This window comes from Paramormyrops kingsleyae, chromosome 12 (assembly GCF_048594095.1).
Source record: "Paramormyrops kingsleyae isolate MSU_618 chromosome 12, PKINGS_0.4, whole genome shotgun sequence".
In the NCBI taxonomy this organism is placed as follows: Eukaryota; Metazoa; Chordata; class Actinopteri; order Osteoglossiformes; family Mormyridae; genus Paramormyrops; species Paramormyrops kingsleyae.
Window position 1 is genome coordinate 9,682,956 of NC_132808.1, and position 21,205 is coordinate 9,704,160.

The 21,205-nt window shown below is 41.5% G+C and overlaps 1 protein-coding gene across 4 annotated transcripts in view; it reads left to right on the forward strand.

Annotated features, from left to right (window-relative positions):
* The window catches only part of LOC111841540 (uncharacterized), a 178,217-nt gene that overhangs the window by 33,101 nt on the left and 123,911 nt on the right, over nt 1–21,205 (forward strand). For all 4 annotated transcript variants that reach the window (XR_011994028.1, XM_072718644.1, XM_072718643.1 and 1 more), the window contains exon 7: nt 1,102–1,173. Coding sequence is in view for 3 of the 4 variants with exons in the window: in XM_072718644.1 (XP_072574745.1) it covers nt 1,102–1,173 (72 nt within the window). In the remaining variant the exon portion in view is untranslated. The remainder of the gene's footprint in view (nt 1–1,101; nt 1,174–21,205) is intronic.

The window sequence follows — 21,205 nt, forward strand, 5'->3', positions numbered from 1 at the left end:
TCCAATAGAGATGGGGTGGGGGGGGGGGGGCAAGGTAGAGACACCAGCCTGTCCTCTGTGTTCCATGCATGGATCCCTGGAGCTCATCCTGAGATGCTGCCCAAAGACACTGAGTGAGAGGTGGGGCTGTTGGAGGCATGACCAGGTCCTGAAGGTCACTGCTAAAGCCTTCAGCTCAGGAGTGGAATGGGCTAAATGTTCCTGCCCCTCCAGACCGGTGATCATCTTCATCAGAGCTGGGGAGCAACCAAGATCTGCTGCAAGAACCTCAGCAGGTGTCCTAGACCAAGCTGAATGGAGCACAAGGTGTCTCCCTGTGGAGGGGCTTTGCAGCCCGATTTTCAACTAAAACCTTCAGTAGGTTGGCCATTGAAGGTGAGAGGAAGAGAAGAGCTGCAGCACCATCGGAGCGACAGAGAAAGCTTCAAGATGGCTGTGGCTGAAGAGAGGGGAGTCATGGGGGCAGAGGAGCCAGTAAGTCACCTGGACACAAGCTGGGGTGTGATCAGTCCCAGCCGGTTCGCCTGGAGGAGGGTGTATGATGCTGAAAGACCCAAAACACCCTGTGATTCCAGGAACATCACTGAGGATGTGAGCAGGAGCATCACTAGATGTATTTGCACAGCAACAGAAGAATTTAGGAATGAAAATTTTTCTATTAGTCCAAATTTCTGTAGTTTACGAAATATGCATTAAAACTTTTTAATACATTGTAATAAATCCATCAGTACATTTTCCCTGAAGTGTTTCCATATGATTGCTGGTTCTCCTGCATCCCAGTTACTGTTGGTATCAGGGTGCACTGTCCAGCTCTTATACTGTAATGTGGGTCACAGAGGCTTTTACTTTGAATAAGGATCTTCTGCTGCTAATGTGTGTAAAATGATCATCTAACAGCTCATGATCAGATATGATGAATTTTAGTTTAATTTGTCCTTGAGGAATGAATGATCATTAATGGTCTGACATTGTTAAATATTTGTCCTATAATTTGGTGTAGCTGCGTGACGCATGATGGGTTGAATTTAACATACAATCATAAATCCCATTTTTATTTTATCTTTATTTTATTTGTATTTCTCACTTGTTTTCATTTTGCAGTTTCAAAGCAGGATATTATCCTCGACACTCTAAGAGCTGCATTTCCCATCATTATGGTTGGTGTCCTAACAGGTAAGTTTAAGTTTAATTAATGGATATGAATCATTAAAGTAAAGCAGGATAAAGCAGCAGCTCCTGGTAAAATATTAAACACACTGTGGTGCATCTTTGAAGATGCCAAACATACTTCAGTGTTTTAGCACATGCTGCTCATTTTTCATCTCATTACTGTACAGACTTTAGGTGATTTTATTGTTCTCAGCACCTCAGGCTTTAAAATACCTTTAAATCAGAGCTCGATTCCCCCCTGAATCCCCAGCTTACTCCCCCATGCAGTAACCCAGCTAAGAGGGACGGTCCTTAGCAGGGTGGGTAAGACAAGGACCTGTAACCTGAAGTTTCCCAGCCCAAGTCCTGGGAGAAGCTCGGCCTGTTTACCTTTAGACAGGTGCTGAACCTGAACTGCTCCAGTGCCCAGCTGTCTGAAAGGGGGCGGTTTTAAATAGATAAGAAATGAGGATTATTTTACATTAGGGCTGCATGATATTGGAAAAAAAACACATCACAATGTTTGATATTTTTGCAATAAATGTTGTAATATTTATTAAACAAAAAAGAAGCTGAAAATAAGCTACAGCCTTATGTTATGTAAGTCGGTGGTGTTGCCACAAATTATAATGATAAATAATACATCTATAGTTACATTTATACATATAGTTACATTTATATAGCGCCTTTCACAATCCCAGGGTCTCTTTACACTAAAAAAAATAAGAAAGAGAGATTAATAATCAGTTGAGGAAAAGACAGAAGAGAAATGTTGAAGGAAAAGAAATGTCTTTAATTCAGATTTGAATGGTGGAAAGTCTGGCGTGTGGAACAATGAGGAGATTATTATTAGAGGATCTGAGAGAGTGAGAGAGTGAGCAGGGAGTCAGTAGTTCACTGAGGTAGTGAGGAGTGAGGTCATGCAGAGCTTTATAAGTGAGAAGCAATATTTTGTATCCGAGACGGAACCGGTAACCAGTGTAGCTGAGAGAGGATGTGATGTGATGTGATGTGATGTGATGTGAGCGGAGCGTTTGCTGTGAGTGAGACCTCAAGCTGCTGAGCTCTGAATATACTGAAGCTTTTGTATAGATTCTGCAGGGAGGCCAGTGAAAAGGGGGCTGCAGTCATCAATATGGGACAGTATTAAAGCATGAACCAGAGTTTGGGCATCAGTACTGGACAGAAATGGGCATAGACAAGCGATGATATGGAGGGGAAAGAATGCAGTTTTGGAGAGGAATTTTATATGAAGATCAAAGTTAAGTGCAGAGTCAAATAGTACGTAAGATTTCTGGTAACTGTAGCAGGTATGCAATCAGTAAGTGTTTTGGGAGGGGGGTCAGTGGAGGAGAGTGTACTGAGATATAACTGAATATCATTAGCATAGCAGTGAACATTATGGTCATATCTGCAAATGATCTGACCAAAGGGGGAGGATGTAGATTAGGAAGAGGAGGGACTGGAATGGCTGGTATAGTGCGTCACCATTAATAAAGGCATGTAGCTGTGTGGCTACAACTCTTTCCATAACTTTAGCCAGAAAAGGAAGATTTGAGGACTACAGCTTGAGAGAGATGATTGATCAAACTCAGGTTTATTGAGGATAGGAGTAACTGCAGCAGCTTTAAGAGAAGAAGGGACAGAACCAGAAGAGAGAGTGTTTATCAGTGATGCAATTGGAGAATTAATTATAGAAGAACCTGCTTTAAGTAGTGGTGTAGGGGCTGGTCGAGCTGACAGGAGGAAGAGAATCAACAGGCGTAAAGCAGGGGAGTTTTATAACTGGAGTAGTAAAGTCAAGGTTAAATGGGGAGAATGACTGAGAAGTAGGAGGAAAATTATCATAGATTTGGTTAATTTTGGCTTAAAAATGTAAAAATGCCCGGCACTGCTCAGCTGCATTGGGCCAAGCTGGTACAGGAGGTCTGAGGAGTTTGTTAACAGTCCTAAGGAATGTCTGTGGCCTAGACTTAGCACCACTTATGATGGAGGAGTAGAAGTGTGAGTGATCAGTATTAAGGGCGTCTCTGTTCTTGTGGGTGTGCTCAGTGTATATAAGCATGTGCACAGTGAGACCTGGGCCGGTATGCATATAACTTCCTAAGAATGGTCTTAAGAATGGTTGTACACTTGGACTTAAGAGTTAAAAAAATCTTAGCAAAAAGTAGGACCTAAGAGCATTGTATAAAGCTGCTAAAAGTAACTTTCAGCAAAGTCTAAGCCCAATTCCTAAGTGCTGACGGAGCCAGCATTTAAGTGTCGTGAAATGAGGACTACAAATAAAATCCCGCCCCAAATACTGAGTTCAACCAATAGAGGAGCTGCACGGTGAATATATTAGTGACATTAAACCGTTAATGTAGAGCTTTATAGAACATACCTTTCTGTGATCATACCTTTAATTGGTTGTATGAAAATCTACCTAGCACACCACCAATCAATTTCCACTAATAGATGCACATGTAGTATAAATTATGGGTCAAACGCAAAACTCATAGCAAGACATTGGATTCTAAAAGAAAACCAAATTGGACGACAAACAAAACGGTTCTTTTGGCACAGTTGGTGCTTAAATGGAAGGAGGTAGTGCGAGGAAAGTTTGGCCCAGCTATTACAAGCACGGACAAAAAAAGCTTAGGAGGCTGTTGCAAGCTCCGTAAATGCTGCGTCACCTCGGACAAGGCGTTCAGCAGAGTAATGTGAAAAAAGGTGGTGTAATGTTTTATCGACCTCGCGAAAGGAAATCACAGTTTATAAAGCAAGCATGCAAGCTACAGGTTTGTGTCATTACTTATATTGCTCTTATGACCCTCGCTATAATTAATAATAATAACAATAATTATAACAATAATTATTTTATATTTTTCCAGTTGCCAAAAACGTAGCATCATTATCACCTTCAGTTCAACTGCAAGTGCATTTTTAGGTGACGTAGGAGATTGTATCCGGTTCCTAATTAGGTTGGTAACAAAAAGAATGACCTCATGATCGAGCCTGTACCTTTTTATCAATTCATTATTGTCGTACGTCTGCAGGACGTCCTTTCTTTGACGGAAAGTGCGCGGTCTCCGTCTGGGTGCGCGTAGTGCAGCTGCCATCATTCAGCTCCTAACTGGCTTAGGAGTCCTCTCCAGCTCTCCTAAATAATTTAGGAGCTGAGACCAAGTCTTACAGTTTTTCTCAGTTGCTTTGGTGCATTTCTCACAACAGACTTAACAGTTGCATAACAGCAAGTGCATTTCTCAAAACACTTAGTGCAAATGGCAAAACATCATGGATGACCGACAAAAGCAAAGTAACCTCTTCAAAATCCTTAGTCCATGCCTCAAAAGCGAGTATTTATATCATTGAATATGTCAGTGTTATCAAAATCCCAAGTTCATGAATTATCATCCACGGACATGACAGCCAACATGTAAAGTCATGTTATCGATATAAAATATACACAATGTAAACATTTTCTGATGCACAAAACATCTGAATGACAAGGGCAGGAAACATAAAAATAAAAAACACTGACTGCGGGAGATTGATTCAAGAAGAATATTTTATTGATTGCACAGGTATATGGTGACATACCATCATCATGCACTGCAATTGCAATCTAGCAAAAAAAATGCATTTCAATGCCTCATGAATAACATATGAAATCAAAAAGGGGAACAATATATCAGACATCCCAAGTCTCCCGGAAGTTCCGGGAGTCTCCCGCATATTGATAGCGGCTCCCTGATGCCCGCAAATTGAATAAAATGTCCCGGAAACTAGAGCAAACACACAAGAGCATGCGTGCGAGACAGTAACGTGTCCATCGCGCACTTGAGAAAATCGCGCGCACGACGGAATGAGAGAGAGAGAGAGAGAGAGAGAGCGTGTGTGCCTGTTCATGTAGCCCGTGCTAGACAGACAGCATCCTGATTGGTCTACTTAGCAAAATAAGCCAATCAGATTTCAGTGCGGGCGGGCTTTTATTTAACTTCTCGAGGACCGACGTTATCGGTTCAGTGGAGCCTTCGAAATTTAGTGTGCTGACTAGAAAAAATTAATTAACAAAAAATTATACATATGGCCAATGTAGAAATTCTCTTGTGTGAAATAAAGTCATTTCCCTTCTTGGCGGGGGGGGGGGGGGGGACCTCCCTGAAATGAGTTTTTACAGGTTGGGATGTCTGATATATACATACTGAAACTCTAAATGTTTTCTAAAATTGCAGGTGATCCTGTATATTGGGCCACATGTTCTCATCCAATCACAACGGATATCTTCCTGTGCAATGCAGCGTGGAAAGAACCTCCTAGAATGTCTTATCCAGCCTCTGCAGGCGTCTGTTGTTATATCCCGACACACAGCTTCCATAGCAGCATGCAGTGTCATTTGTGTATGTGGGTTACAGTCATATACCTTCCACCTCCAAGCTAAGAAGAACTCCTCAGTTGGATTGAGGAATGGGGAATATGGTGGTAGGAATTCCATCAGCATCCTGGGGTGGTTGGCAAACCATTGCCTGATTGGGTTGGAGTGATGGAAACTCTCATTACCACAAATGATCACATACTGTGGTACATTTTCTTGACCAATCTCCTCTTCAGGAATGGGATCCCTGTAGAGGGTGTTCAAGAAGGTCAGCAGATTTTAGGTGTTGTATGGCCCCATAAGAGGGATACGAGTGTGGACCTCATTGTCCGAAATAGCCGCACACATTGTGATATTCCCACCCCGCTGGCCTGGCATGTCAACAGTAGCTCTCTGTCCAATCAGATTATACCCACGTCTCCTTCCTTTGGCCAAGTTGAAGCCAACCTCATCCATGTATATGAAAATGGTATAGGAATCATTAGTATTGTGAATACATACCAAAAAAGTTTTGTAGAAACCTTTAAAATACACTTGACAGCTAATGATATCTTGTTGAACACTTTTGACTGCAATGACTTACACAATGACAAAATTATGTTTGTCTGGAGTGTATGACTATGTAAAAGAAGGCTAGCACAATGCATTTTGATCATAATGACATAAGCAACCGCTGATGTATGATATAGCTGAGAATTGCACATAAGCATCTGCCTGAGTGTACTAAAGCAATTGCAAAATGAACCAGAAATTGCTGTTATGATCTGCACAACTGACTAGAGGTTGTGGGAATTGAACGAGCAGTTTTGAGAACTTCAATTCTGTTGTGAGAAATGCATCAAAGCAACTGAGAAAAACTGTAACACTTAATAATGTTTATGCATGCCACTTATTCTTAAGTCTGGGAGTAGGAGCAAAATCACGTCACTCTTAGAATTGTGACGTATTTTAGAGTGAAATTTTACTCTGAGAACTTTTATGCATACCGGCCCAGGCTGATCCCAGCCACTCGCTCCTGTCCTTGGTTCCCCCCTGAGCTCAAAATAATGAAGGCCACTGGCCGGCTTCCTGAACGCCTTTATAAGAAATGTAAAAGGGGAAAAGCGGCACAAACACTCTGGAATACTCTCTGTAATAAACCACAAACACATATTAGCACACAGACATTTAATCTTAAATCAATTATACCCCACATACTCTCCATGACACGCCATTCTGGATTAATAATCATTAACCCCTTCTTTTATCCACCCTCATTCCATGACTTAACCAAATTAAATATAAATTAAAACATGGCTACCTTACGCTAAGAGTTCCCATGCAACGGTGTAATATATCCAATTGCTGCAGCTCCAGATCACGGCTAGGAACAAAGCGATATCGCTTGGTTACAATATAGCTCAACAAATTACTCTAATGTCACCCAAAAAATAGCTTGTCATTTAACAGACAAACCACAACTACCTACCATCCATCCATAAAGAGACACCCGAATGCAATCCACCAATGAGCATGACTAAACTGCACTCATCCCGCTTTCCACATCTTGGGCTGGCTGTAGAGGGTGAAAAATCCGCCTGCCGTGCGAATAAACTGCTCTTATCTGACTCGTAACACGTTTGAATGAACTTTCTCCCTCCCTCTTACCAACCGGACTCACCAAACAATTCCTCATTCCCGCTTTTATCTCAGTCTCTGTCCCCACCCTTGCCATCCATTCTGCATGTGCACCACCGCAAGTAATAAGGCTCACCTTAAGACAAACCAGCTCCCTCTATACGAACAGAGTACAATAGGGACCAAGCTACCTAAAACGTCTGCCACTTTAAGATGGTTATACTACAATCTGCCACATTAGGGTAGCCTTATTGTAAAGTGGCACCTTAAAGTGAAAGCTGCATTCAATAAGCTTATGATCAGAAATACCAGAGTCTGAACCAGAGACAGAAACATCATTCAAACCACTAGAACAGAGCAAAGCAAGACTATGACCATGAATGTGAGTTGGAAAGTTAACATGCTGAGTAAAATTAAAACATTCTAATACTGAGATGAACTCAGATGTGTAGGAGCAGCCAGTGTCAACATGGATATTAAAGTCACCAAGAACAACAAGGGAGGGCAGAGAGATGAGATAAGTGTGAGGAGTTCATTACATTCTGGCAGGAAGTTAGCAGCAGTTTTAGGAGGGTGATAAACTAACAGCAACAGGGAGAGGAAACAACCTTCAGAGTAATAAACTTCAAAGTAGCAACATCAAGAAATGAAAGTAATTTTTAAAGTAGATCGATAATCGACAGCCAGCCCACCCCCTCTTCCATATAAACAGGGTTTGATAGGTATTTGTAGCCTGGGGGGTCAGCATGTTCAGATGTACATAGTCACCAGGTTGTTGCCAAGTTTCTAAAATACAAAACATGTCCACCTTCTTCTGGATAATGACGTTGTTGATCAGAGATGCTTTTTCGGTTATTGGATGAGCATTCAGAAGGGCAAGATTTAAGTCGACACGGCTGGGAGAAAATGGGGCAGATAGATTTGGAAGAGGACGAAGATGGTCATGATAGCTTAATGATAGCTTAATGATAGCTCTTTGGCTAGAGATCTGTGTCAGAAATCAGAATATTGCTGCTTTAAATCCTGTGAATGCCAGGAGTAATCCTACTGTTAGATCCTTGACCAGTTGTTCTGTCTTGTTGATGTTAATTTTCATTCAGCCTGATTAGGAAATTTAACATACAAGGAAAAATGTGGATCAGTGGCAGGATTAACACTCCAGTTACTAAAAATAAACTCTCACTGGTCCATTGAGAATAGTTTTTGTGTCTGAGATGGTTTGTTATGTGGAGAGTGCAGCAATAACAGGACAGAAAAACAAACAGTGAGAAGAAAAAGGATCTGATCTTTAGTCCTCTACATGCAGCTATTATGTAAAGTTTCCAGGGTATTTATACTGTTGCACTATTCAACACCATCATGGTTAAAAGTTATAACAAAGGCAGTACCCTGTCATGCTATGCTAATATACATCAACACTATTGGTCTTCAGGAGAGTGGGCAGGTCCAGGAGCTGCAGAGTGTAACAAACTTTATAATCTGTGTCAATGAGCACTGCCTTGCCTGAAATGCTTACCTGGAAATTAACATAAACATGTATTACATATTACAGGAGAAATACTTAAAAATCAATTAGATTTATTAATTGGCTCCTGAAAGTCTGAAGTCCATGAATATTGATGATCAGGAACTCGACACCTGGACCAATGGCCTGGGCCATCTACTGGCGGTCTTTCGAGGGGGGGGGCCTGTAGCAGTGATATTGGGATTTATGACTATAACGATGCCACTGTACAGTTTATTTTCATTGAAAGCGTGTAACTTTAGATACATACAATTTCACAACAATCAATGACCAGATGATTCAGGAGCATTTTCCCGTCAGTTTGACACCAAACATACCAGACAAACCTACAGGGTCAAACCTCATACAATCTACATTAATTAATTAACAATGTAACTTACACTGTCCATGTAGATGACTCCCATCAGTACATAGTATGGGTGGTTATTGTTGCACATCACCAGATTTTACAGTTTTACATAATTTACATTCCAAATTCCCATCCGAACAGCACATCTTAACCCTAGATAGAGTTAGGTGTGGCTGTTGGTTCACTGTAATCACAGTCTCAATTAAACATCTGTAAATGACAATTTGTGGTTGGCTTGGCTTATTTCAATGATCTGCTATCCTGGTTAAACAATACACAAATCTATTAATTCATTTAATATAAAAAGTAGAGGACAAAGAAAAGGGCTGGCTGACCAATTGGGATCAGGTAAGAAGGAATGTAAAGAATGCAGGGGCTTCTTTGCATGGAAAAGGCTTCTACCAATAGGAGACTCACTAAGATACTTAGTTACTGTATTTAACTTTGCTAATTTCTCTGAGAGCCATGAGAGTATGTATGAGTAACTATACATATATCTTTATTCACATCTATATAATGGTTTAAGGGAGAAGGATAGAATAGGCAGTAATCTGTGAGGCACGTTTATAAGGGTGACACACAGAGCATTAAGTGATTAGTGTTGACAGCACACAACAATGAAATGCGTCCTCTGCATTTAACCTATATGTGACATCCTGACATAGCAGGGAGCAGCTAATTCAGCACGCAGGGAGCAGTGCTTGGGGGTGGTACCTCGCTCAGAGTACTTCTGTGATACGTTGCTAGTCGAGGATTTGAACCAGCAAACGTTCAATTACAAACGCACATCCCTAACCATTAGGCCACTGCTGCCTGGCCTCCACTGACATCACTAAGATGGTCTAAGGACACAAACAAACTTAAAAAATCCAGATATTGACACTACAGTTTTTTTACAATCATTTGCACACTAGTCTCAATACCATGTCCACTTTTTCAAAACACTTCACACTGTGAACTTTACAAACATGCATCTGAGTATATCAGTTACCTTTCGGTGCAAAATGCACTAAAACCACCAAAACATTTCAAACATCACCCAAAAATTACCCATGCTGCCAAACCTATAGCACACATACTCTCTCACAAGACTACTTTGTCACACGAAGTACAATGCATGAAAAAATACAAACAACTTGAAGCTCTGCAAAATGCATATATATCATGTGTTGTTGTATCCTATATTTTCACACAATGTTTATTACAAAGTAAAAGAAAAACGTATGACATTTCTTGCAGTAAACATTGTAATACAAACAAATAATACAGTAAATAAATTCAGCTGCACAATACACTGGAAAAGAAAGACATTACAACCACCTACTGAAAGTACATTACATTCAATAAAAAAAAAAAAAAAAAATTGCCAAATAGCAAAGTTTCACTGTATACAGTTAGCTACACTGTTGACCTGGCTGATCCATTTGGTCCTTTGCATTTGGCCATAAATTTTCATCGACATCACACCGAATATTTTCTCTTGCAATATTCAGAGGAAAAAATCTCTTTGAGTGCCTTATTCAGCTCTGGATGTCCTCCACATGGATGTCCATACATCCAGCAGCCATTGCATCTAAAAGACATCTGATCATGTGGCCGGTGGTCATATACCTTTGATCTCCATGCAGAAAAAAACTCTTCAATGGGGTTGAGGAATGGAGAGTATGATGGCAAGAATAATGACATCTGATGATGGGCAATAAACCGCTCTGTGACTTGGCGGGAATGATGAAAGGCCACATTGTCCCACACAATCACAAATACTGGTATATTCTTCCTCTCCCTCCTGTGGGAGGTAAACGCTGGATCCTACAGTAGTGGGTTGTAGTAAAGACAAACGTGCACCGATGCATCAGTTTTTTTCCCAGAGACTTTCCTCAAATCACACCACTATAGTAACATACACATCAATCAAATGCCTTCAGTCAGAATGCTCTAAATAGTGTATAGTACCTGTTGCTTTGCCTGAAAATCCTGACAATTGATGTCACTGTGGATCTAGGCAGGTGGGGCTAAACTCTTAGACCCGCTTCCCTCAGGGACAGACCATGAGTTACAACATGGTCAGTTACTGTGGCTCTGATTTCATCAGTAAACATGGTTCTTCCTCTCCGTTGATGTCTTCTTGCTCTTCCTCTGCCTCTTGCATCTATTTTTCACTAGCTCAAGAAAAATGGAAATGGAAAATGCCAATCCAAAGATGGCCCCTTTTGTACATATGGCAAATTGGCACTAACCACACTAATTCCTAGATAGGTTCTTAGCTGAAATTACAGGCAGGTGTGTGTTTTCATTCAGCTTTCCAGCTTCAAGCATCGTAAAATGCTTGGTGGTGATCTAGGGGAATGGTAGTGGTCTAGTAGTTAGGGATCTGGCTGGTCTCCCATTAGGAACACCAGAAGGTTGTGAGTTCACTCCCAGGAGGTGCCACCATTGTGCCCCTGAGCAAGGCCCTTGACCCCAACTTGCTCCAGGGGGACTGTGCCTGTAGTTACAGTACTTCACTGTGAGTAGCTTTGGATAAAAGTGTCTGCTAAATGAATAATTGTAAATGTTTTACTGTAATATATGTGTTGCCATACCCACTGTTTTTGCACAGATTACATTGTGTTGCGATGCAGAAAGGAAAGGGACACTTCATGGCCTCATTTGTATACAGTTTTTCCCAATCATTTTAACGCGTGTCTCAATACCATGTCCACTTTTTCACAACACTTAACACATGCACCATACCATTGGACCATGTGAGCTAAACTATGTATACATAATATGCATTCAATCAGCACTTCCCCCAAATTTCATGAATACTTCTCTCAGTCAGTGTTCGCCACCAGCAAAACTTTGTACAACTACAGCCGATTTTTCAGACGTTTAGATAATCTGTTCACAACAGTTAACTTTCAGGTCAAAACCTAATGAAATTTAGAGCACTGTCAATTGAAACATGCTGCATTTTGACAGACAAAGGACACTATGCACTTGCACTAACACAAATAATTGTGCTTTTAGCAGAAATTTCCTAATTTTGTTTTTGTTTGCTGCTTCGTTACCATCTACACCATCTATACGAATGAGGCCATGGAGTGTCCCTTTCCTTTTTGCAAGGCAACACAATGTAATCTGTGCAAAAACAGTGGGTATGGCAACACATATATTACAGTACAACATTTACATTTATTCATTTAGCAGGCAGTTTTATCCAAAGCGACTTACAGTGAAGTACTATATCTACAGAGACAGTCCCCCTGGAGCAAGTTGGGGTCAAGGGCCTTGCTCAGGGGCACAATGATGGCACCTCCTGGGAGTGAACTCACAATCTTCTGGGGTTCCTAATGGGAGCCCAGCCAGATCCCTAACTACTAGACCACCACCATCCCCCTAGATCAGAGATCTCCAACTCCAGACCTGGAGAGCTACTGTCCAGTAGGTTTTCTATCCTACCTGGCTTCTGATGAGCCACACCTGTTCCTGGTATTTACTTGAGTATAGGTGTGACTCATCAGAAGCCAGGTAGGATAGAAAAACCTACTGGACAGTAGCTCTCCAGGTCTGGAGTTAGAGACCCCTGCCCTAGATCGCCCCAAGCATTTTACAATGGTTGCAGCTGGAAAGCTGAATGAAAACACACACCAGCCTGAAATTTCAGCTAAGAACCTATCTAGGAATTTGTTTGGTTAGTGCCAATTTGCCATATGTACAAAAGGGGCCATCTTTGGATTGGCATTTTCTGCTAGGAATGAAATATTTACATACTGCAAAAAAGAAACAGCAACACTTACATGATTTCTAATTAAATATATTGCAGCATTTCAGAATTGGTTGGTATTACAATTTTCACATGCAAAAGTAGTTCTTTTTTATTTTATTTTTACAATGCAACATGACAGTAATTTGTGCCAAACTGGAGGATACAGCCACACTTTATATATGTAATTTGCAATGCTGAAAGTTGTTAGTGTTTTTTAGCCCAATGAACATTGAGTGCCCCAGTAGTGTTGATGGCTGACAGCATTTGTCATGGTTATGGCAGCATGAGTCACTTTTGGGTGAATTGTGAAACGTTTTGGTGGTTGTAGGGCATTTTTCACCAAAGGTTACGTGGTGTGCTCAGTTGTGTATTGGTACAGCCCACTGTGTTAAGTGTTTTGAAAAAGTAGACATGGTATTGAGACAAGTGTGAAAATGATTGGTAAAAACTGTAAATGGTAACAAAGCAGCAAACAAAAACAAAAATACGAAATTTCTGCTAAAAATATAATTATTTGTGTTAGTGCAAGTGCATAGTGTCCTTTGTTTGTCAAAATGCAGCATGTTTCAATTGACAGTGCTCTAAATTTCATTAGGTTTTGACCTGAAAGTTAACTGTTTTGAACAGATTATCTAAACGTCTGAAAAATCGGCTGAAGTTGTACAAAGTTTTGCAGGTGGTGAACACTGACTGCGAGAAGTATTCATGAAATTTGGGGGAAGTGGTGATTGAATGCATATTGTGTCAAAGCAATGCAAACATATACATAGTTTAGCTCACATGGTCCAATGGTATGGTGCATGTGTTAAGTGTTGTGAAAAAGTGGACATGATATTGAGATACGCGTTAAAATGATTGGAAAAAACTGTAATAAGTTGTAATCACATATACACAACATACCCAAGCAAACCTTAAATCAGAGCTTAGAGGGACTGTGTGTCTGTGGATTGTGAGGTGGGAAGAAAGGGGGGGGGGGGGGGGGTTTGCGTGCTAAGTTGAGGGACCCCTATCTTGGAGGTCCAGGCTGTTGTCCTTAGGTCCCTAAATCTCTGAGGCATAAAAGTAGGAATGCTGTCCTCCCTTGTTATCAGGGCATCCTTGTGTGTGTGTGTGTGTGTGTAGGGGGGGCACTAACCCCCCTTTGTGCCTAGGCCACCCAGTACCCCTCGTACCAGGCTGGACTTTATCTCAGGGCTTCCAAACCTCTGGGCCATAAAACTTGGAATGTTAGCCCTGCTGTATGTGTGTGTGATCCTGCACAGCAGCACTCAGGACAAAAAATAATAAAGATGCCAAATAACAACACCATGCTAATCAGACAGAGCATGTTAGCCAAAACAAAGCTCATTACTCAGCTCAGCTAGAAACCACGAAAAGCTCAAGCAGGTAACTTGCCCTTTCAGCAAGACAGACTGGCAACAGCAACGAAGCAAGAGAGAAAAACTCACTGGGCACAGATGCAGACACAGAGCAGGAGCAAAGGAAGAGGGCTTGTGCAGGTAAAGAGCAGGTGTGTTATAGGTGTTATCATGTGGCCGAGTTAAGAAAATAAGCAACAGGACCAACAAAAACACCGGTGAGAAGCAGCAGCCAAAACACACACAGCAAACTCTCAATCAGAGCTCATGCTAATGCAGTGGCGGTAAATTTATACTGATTTTGTAACATAAGCTTGTTCCTGTGCAGTGGAAGGCGTGGGGGTCTGTTAAGGCTGATAATCAGAATGGTACTTTGTTTCTGTGTTCAGTGAGCTGGATGTGTGACAAGGGAATGACAGCTGTGTGTGTTTCATGTGGAATGACTCGATCCTCGCTGGGGTATGACTGTAGTGCTGAGGTTCATTCCCCGTGGGGCCTCAGTAATCAGGTGTTTGGTGAGGATGGATATCCTAATCCTATACATATACATGTATAACATGTACGGTGTGGATGGATATCCTAATCCTACCCCTCCTCATACAGATCCAGCCGCTTAAAATTTCCCCACTTTCCATGACAGGTCCTTGACAGGACCTTGACTGGCTCTTGGCTGGTCCTTGACTGTAATGAGATCCCCCACGATGATGTAATGAAAAAGGGGGCCGGCATGATCCACCCCTCAATTCTCTGTGTGTAAAGTACTTGCAATGATCTATCCATCCACCAGGGAGAGCAGTAATCTGAAGTGACTTACCTGAAATCAGGTAAGATACCTGAATCAGGTATTGTAACTCCACTGCAAAAAATGAAAATCTAAGCAAGTACAATTTCCCTATATTTAAACAAAATTCCAATTTCATTAATAAACTTACTACACTGCAATAAATGGCCTGTGAAATTTAGAAATAGTTTCTGTTGTGAGGCAAAGATGGCCTAAAACTGTCAAAATGTGTTTTTAGTCAGTTTATTGATGAAATTACAATTTTATTTTACTTCCCTCTTTGGAGATGAGGCGGTCCCAAGATATGTCCAATACAATAATTACAGGCCTAAACAAAGTATTAAGACTGATATTGTCAAGCAATGAGAGGTATATGAAAATTAATCAGATTTGAAGCCCATTAAGCTTGTTTGGCACAAGATGAAAGATTTCATGCGCAAGGAGGCCAAGCCAGGTACAAAGCAGCAGCATGTCCAAGAGTTATTTTGGGAGAAGAGAGTGACCCAAGATGTGTGTGACAGACTAATTACAGGTCTAAACAAAGTAATAAGGTTGACTGTGGAGAATAAAGGTGTGTTCTTTCTTTCTGTCTGGCTAACAGCCGGATAGGCTGCTGGTGGCTGCACATCCACGGGGGGGGGGGGGGGGGGGGGGGGGTGATGTGTGAATGTGTCATTAACTTCTCTGCTTGGCCACAATGAAACAATGAGACAGATGAGACAGATGTTTGAAGCGGTCAAGGTGAGGTTATTTTTTTAACATAAGAAACACTGCTTTCAGATCATAAGAACATAAGAACTATACAAACGAGAGGAGGCCATTCGGCCCATCAAGCTCGCTTAGGGAGAACTTAACTAATAGCTCAGAGTTGTTAAAATCTTATCTAGCTCTGATTTAAAGGAACTCAAGGATTCAGCTTGCACTATGTTATCAGGAAGACTATTCCATATTCTGACTATCAAGCCAGTCGGTTAAATAAACACTACTAAACAGTCATTACACACTACCAGTCAAAACTGTTGTTGGCATGTAAATTAGAAACCAGAAGACTATAGTGGAAAAAAAGTATGATCGTCTACCAAAAACATTTAAACACTGTATAGTCATGACTGACATGCTGAGGCTGGGTTTGAACCAGTGACCCAGGGAACACAAGCACACAGGCTTAGCCCACTGAGCCACACAGGGACCCTGAAAGTGCAAATGTTTTTTGCATGAAAGTTCACCATAGCAAATACCCTGAGCAAGGAACTGCCCACAAGCACAAGAAAAGTGGTGGGGCTGGGGGCTGGGGGTGGGGGGTCAACTGAATGTGTGAAAGTCATTAACATCTCTTTTGACTGGTAGTATGTGTGTGTTTGTGTGTGGGTTTGCATAGATCACATTTGAGGACCAAATTGCCCCCAAAGTGTAGTAAAACCTGAAATTTTCCTACTTTTGGGCACATTTTTTGAGGTCCCTATTTGGATAAACACTTTTAAAGCCTCTGATCACAAATTTTTCTGAACACATACAAATCGAATTTCAATGAAAAAGTTGGCCAAAATTTCACATCTGTTCACGACTATACGCTCGGGTGGTGAACAAAAGCACTGGCAAAGTCTTGCATTTCTGAAAAGTTTCAATACGCAGAAAAAGGCTAGTCACATTAGAGCGCTATTTCGTGAAGTCTGGTCCACCATCTAAACGGCTAAACACACCAGAAGCCCCTGAAATAGAAGAAATCACAAGACAGAAAACACTTTAACATCCCTCCATCACAGAGCCGGACTCGCCATCAAAACTGTAAGCTCCTCTAAACCCAGCTTATTGTACCTTGATACCTTGTACGTTGCTTTGGATAAGTCTGCTAAATGCTTTAAATGTAAATATAAATATTGTACAGTGTAAAGCCATGTAGCAGAAATGACTTGTGGTCAGTAATCCAGGAGACATGGAGGTGTACAGTAAATATCCATTGTCTTCCCAACATCAGTCACTGAATGGCATTAAAAAAGCACTGGAGAGTTCAAAGCTTACAATTCTCACAGTCTATCAGCACCACCAACATTCAGATGTAAATGAGCTTGAGATGTAAATGCATGCTGGCTGACCAGATCACCCCCCCTGGAAAGAAAATATCCCTATTCCCTTTTATTGTCCTTGGTGATTTTAACAGAGTGAATCTACACCAGGAACTTCCTAAACACAGACAGCATATCGACTGCCCCACCAGGGACAACATCACACTGGACCACTGTTACACCATTTTAAAAGATGCCTATCGCTCTGTCCCCCGGGCAGCTTTAGGACATTCTGATCACTGTATGGTCCATCTTATTCCAATTTACAGGCAACAGCTTAAACGTGCCAAGCCTGTAGTCAAAACTGTGAAGAAGTGGACCAATGCAGCAAAGCAGAAACTGCAGGACTGTTTTGACTGCACTAATTGGACTGTCTTTGAAGCTGCATCTGATAATCTGGATGAGCTGACAGACACTGTGACATCATACATCAGTTTTTGTGAAGATGTGTGTGTCCTGACCAAGACCTTCTGCACATACAACAACAATAAACCATGGTTCACTCCCAAACTGCAACATCTTCACCAGGCCAAGGAGGATGCCTACAGAAGTGGTGACAGGGCCCTGTACAGGCAGGCCAGGAACACGCTGACCAGTGAGATCAAAGTGGCAAAAAGAAGCTACTCTGAGAAGCTGAAAGAACGGTTCTCAGCCAATGACCCTGCATCAGTGTGGAGAGGCCTGCGAGATATCACCAGCAACAGACGACCCCTACCCCCCGCTGAAGCAAACAAAGACCTGGCAGATGAGCTGAACAACTTCTACTGCAGGTTTGAGATAAACAGATTCACACCCCCCATCCACCCCACTCCAGAGACAATAACCCCCATCACACCTCGTACCCCCCTATCCTCCCCCCTGGAACTCAGAATACACAAAGCGGAAGTGAGCCGGCTGTTCCAGAAACAGAAAACCAAGAAGGCCCCGGGACCAGACGGTGTATCCCCCTCCTGCCTCAAAACCTGTGCTGATCAGCTGGCTCCCATCTTCACCCGCATCTTCAATAGATTCCTGGAGCTGTGTGTAGTTCCCTCGTGCTTCAAACGCTCCACCATTATCACGGTCCCCAAAAAACCCACCATTACAGGACTGAATGACTACAGACCTGTCGCCTTGACGTCTGTGGTCATGAAATCCTTTGAACGCCTGGTTTTAGCCCATCTAAAGGACATTACAGGACACCAGCTGTACCCCCTGCAGTTTGCCTATCGGGCAAACAGGTCGGTGGATGATGCAGTGAATATGGGGCTGCATTATATCCTGCAACATCTGGTCCGTCCAGGAACTTATGCCAGGATCCGATTTGTGGACTTTAGTTCGGCTAAACGAGCATAGATTTTAACGAGCAGTTAAAATCATTTCAGATCCGTCACATCCTGGACACAATCTTCTCCAGCTACCCCCCTCTGGCAGGCGCTACAGATCTGTTTACAAAAACTGTTTACACTCTACCTCGCACCTTAAAATTGCACAGTGTTACTCACCTGTGTATATTTATAATATTTATAATTTTTCACATTTGTATTGTATTTGTATTGTATTGTACTGTATTTGTACAGTATTTCTTGTATACGGTATTTTGTTTTTATAGTGTCACTTATTGTAGAGCTGGGTGATATGACCTAAAAATAAAATCTCAGATTTTTTCACAAAAAATCTGATTTCCGATTTTAATCGATTCTCCCCTCCCCTACTCAAAATCAAACTACTTTATTTAGCTTTTTTTACTTTAGACCACACCTTTAGGAGCAGTGTGTGGCTCAGTGGGCTAAGCTGTGTGCTTGTAATCAGAAGGTCACTGGTTCAAGCCCAGCCTCAGTATGTCTGCAGCTCCTTGAGCAAGGCCCCAACAGGTGGCCTTCACAGACAACTTATTCTTCAAAGATCAAGTTGAGGGAGGCATAAACACAATTTCCCCACGGGGATCAATAAAGTGTCAGTTATTATTGTGAACACTTTTAGAAAGGTTTCTCTATAGCTTATTTTAAAACTGGCAACAACACAATACACCCTCAAACTTATAAATAAAAGTAATAAGTAATATTGTAATAACAATAGAAAAAAAACACATAATTTTATCATGTCAGCTTAGTATTAAGTAAATACTTTATGCCATTGGGTTTGACATATTATATTACAATTACAATTACAAATTACAGAAGTAGCAACACCTTTCTTTGGGCACGTGCCATCTTTTCCCCTGTCATTGCCATGTTGTTAGTGAATCTGCTACAGTGTTAATTTACCCGTGAGGAATGGTGCATCGCATTAGTTCCGCATTTGGCGCTTGTGTGTAAAAAAAGTAATAAAATCGATTTCATGAAAACATATCGTCCTGAACTGTAAATTCGAATTAATCAATTAAATTGATTTATCGCCCAGCTCTAACTTATTGTTTGTGTATGAGAGAGTATCAAACTGTGGGAAACTAATTCCTTGTGTGCCCCAGCACACTTGGCGAATAAAAGCTGATTCTGATTCTGATTGCTGCAGCAGGTGAGGATCATGAACTCCCAATGACCTACAAATTCTTTAATCAATCAACAGTTACAGTATCAACAATCAATGGCTGGACAGTTGATACAGGGACAATGATCACAACACACATCAGAACAGCCTTCCCAAAGCCAACAAACTGAACCCTATTGAAAATTTGTGGACTATGCTTAAAATAAAGCACTTTAAAACAAATCAATATACTGTAGGACCAAAGTGCTGTACAAAGGATAAATAAGAATAGACAATAAACAAACCAATAAAGCATATTAAAATAAAATAAGTAAATAAAATAAATTAAAACAAAAATGAGCTTTTTTAAGTCATAGCAAAGACCATTCAATCATTTAACCCAGGTAAAAAGAAAAGTAAAGTTTTTGTAAAGACAGCGCCATCTAATGGTATCACCCTGCAAGTGAATGAATGGGCGGGTTTATAGTCAAATATAGGCCCACCCCTAGAAGAAGGGGGGCTCTACCTTTCGGATGGTAATTGGAAGGAACTTGGCTGGGATTTGGCTGCCAGCCAGACTGGAGGGGAAATTTTAAGTGGCTGGATCTGTACACTAACCTATAACATGTACGGTGTGGATGGATATCCTAATCCTACCCCTCCTCATACAGTAACCTATAACATGTATGGTGCGGATGGATATCCTAATCCTACCCCTCCTCATACACTAACGTATAACATGTATGGTGCGGATGGATATCCTAATCACACCCCTCCTCATACACTAACGTATAACATGTATGGTGTGGATGGATATCCTAATCCTACCCCTCCTCATACACTAACCTATAACATGTATGGTGCGGCTGGATCTCCTAATCCTACCCCTCCTCATACACTAACGTATAACATGTACGGTGCGGATGGATATCCTAATCCTACCCCTCCTCATACACTAACGTATAACATGTACGGTGCGGATGGATATCCTAATCCTACCCCTCCTCATACACTAACGTATAACATGTATGGTGCGGATGGATATCCTAATCCTACCCCTCCTCATATACTAACGTATAACATGCGTAGGGGGAGTTTGGTTCATTGTAACTGTAATAAGAACATAAGAACTATACAAACGAGAGGAGGCCATTCGGCCCATCGAGCTCGCTTGGGGAGAACTTAACTAATAGCTCAGAGTTGTTAAAATCTTATCTAGCTCTGATTTAAAGGAACCCAAGGATTCAGCTTGCACTACGTTATCAGGAAGACTATTCCATACTCTGACTACACGCTGTGTAAAGAAGTGCTTCCTTAAATCCAGTTTGAAATGTTCTCCCGCTAATTTCCACCTATGGCCACGAGTTCTTGTATTTGAACTAATGCTGAAGTAACTATTCGGTTGAACAGCATCCAAACCTGTTAGAATCTTATAGACCTGGATCATGTCCCCCCTCAGTCTCCTTTGCTTGAGGCTGAACAGATTTAGCTCAAATAACCTTTCCTCGTATGACATTCCTCTAAGACCAGGAATCATTCTTGTGGCCCTACGCTGCACCTTTTCTAAGGCCGCTATGTCCTTTTTAAGATATGGTGACCAAACCTGCACACAATATTCTAGGTGAGGTCTCACCAAGGAATTGTATAATCTTAGCATTACCTCCCTTGACTTAAACTCCACATACTGTACCTGGAGATATACCCCAACATCCTATTGGCCTTTTTTATTGCTTCCCCGCACTGGCGAGAATGAGACATGGAAGCATCAACATACACACCAAGGTCTTTCTCATAATCAGCTACCTTTATT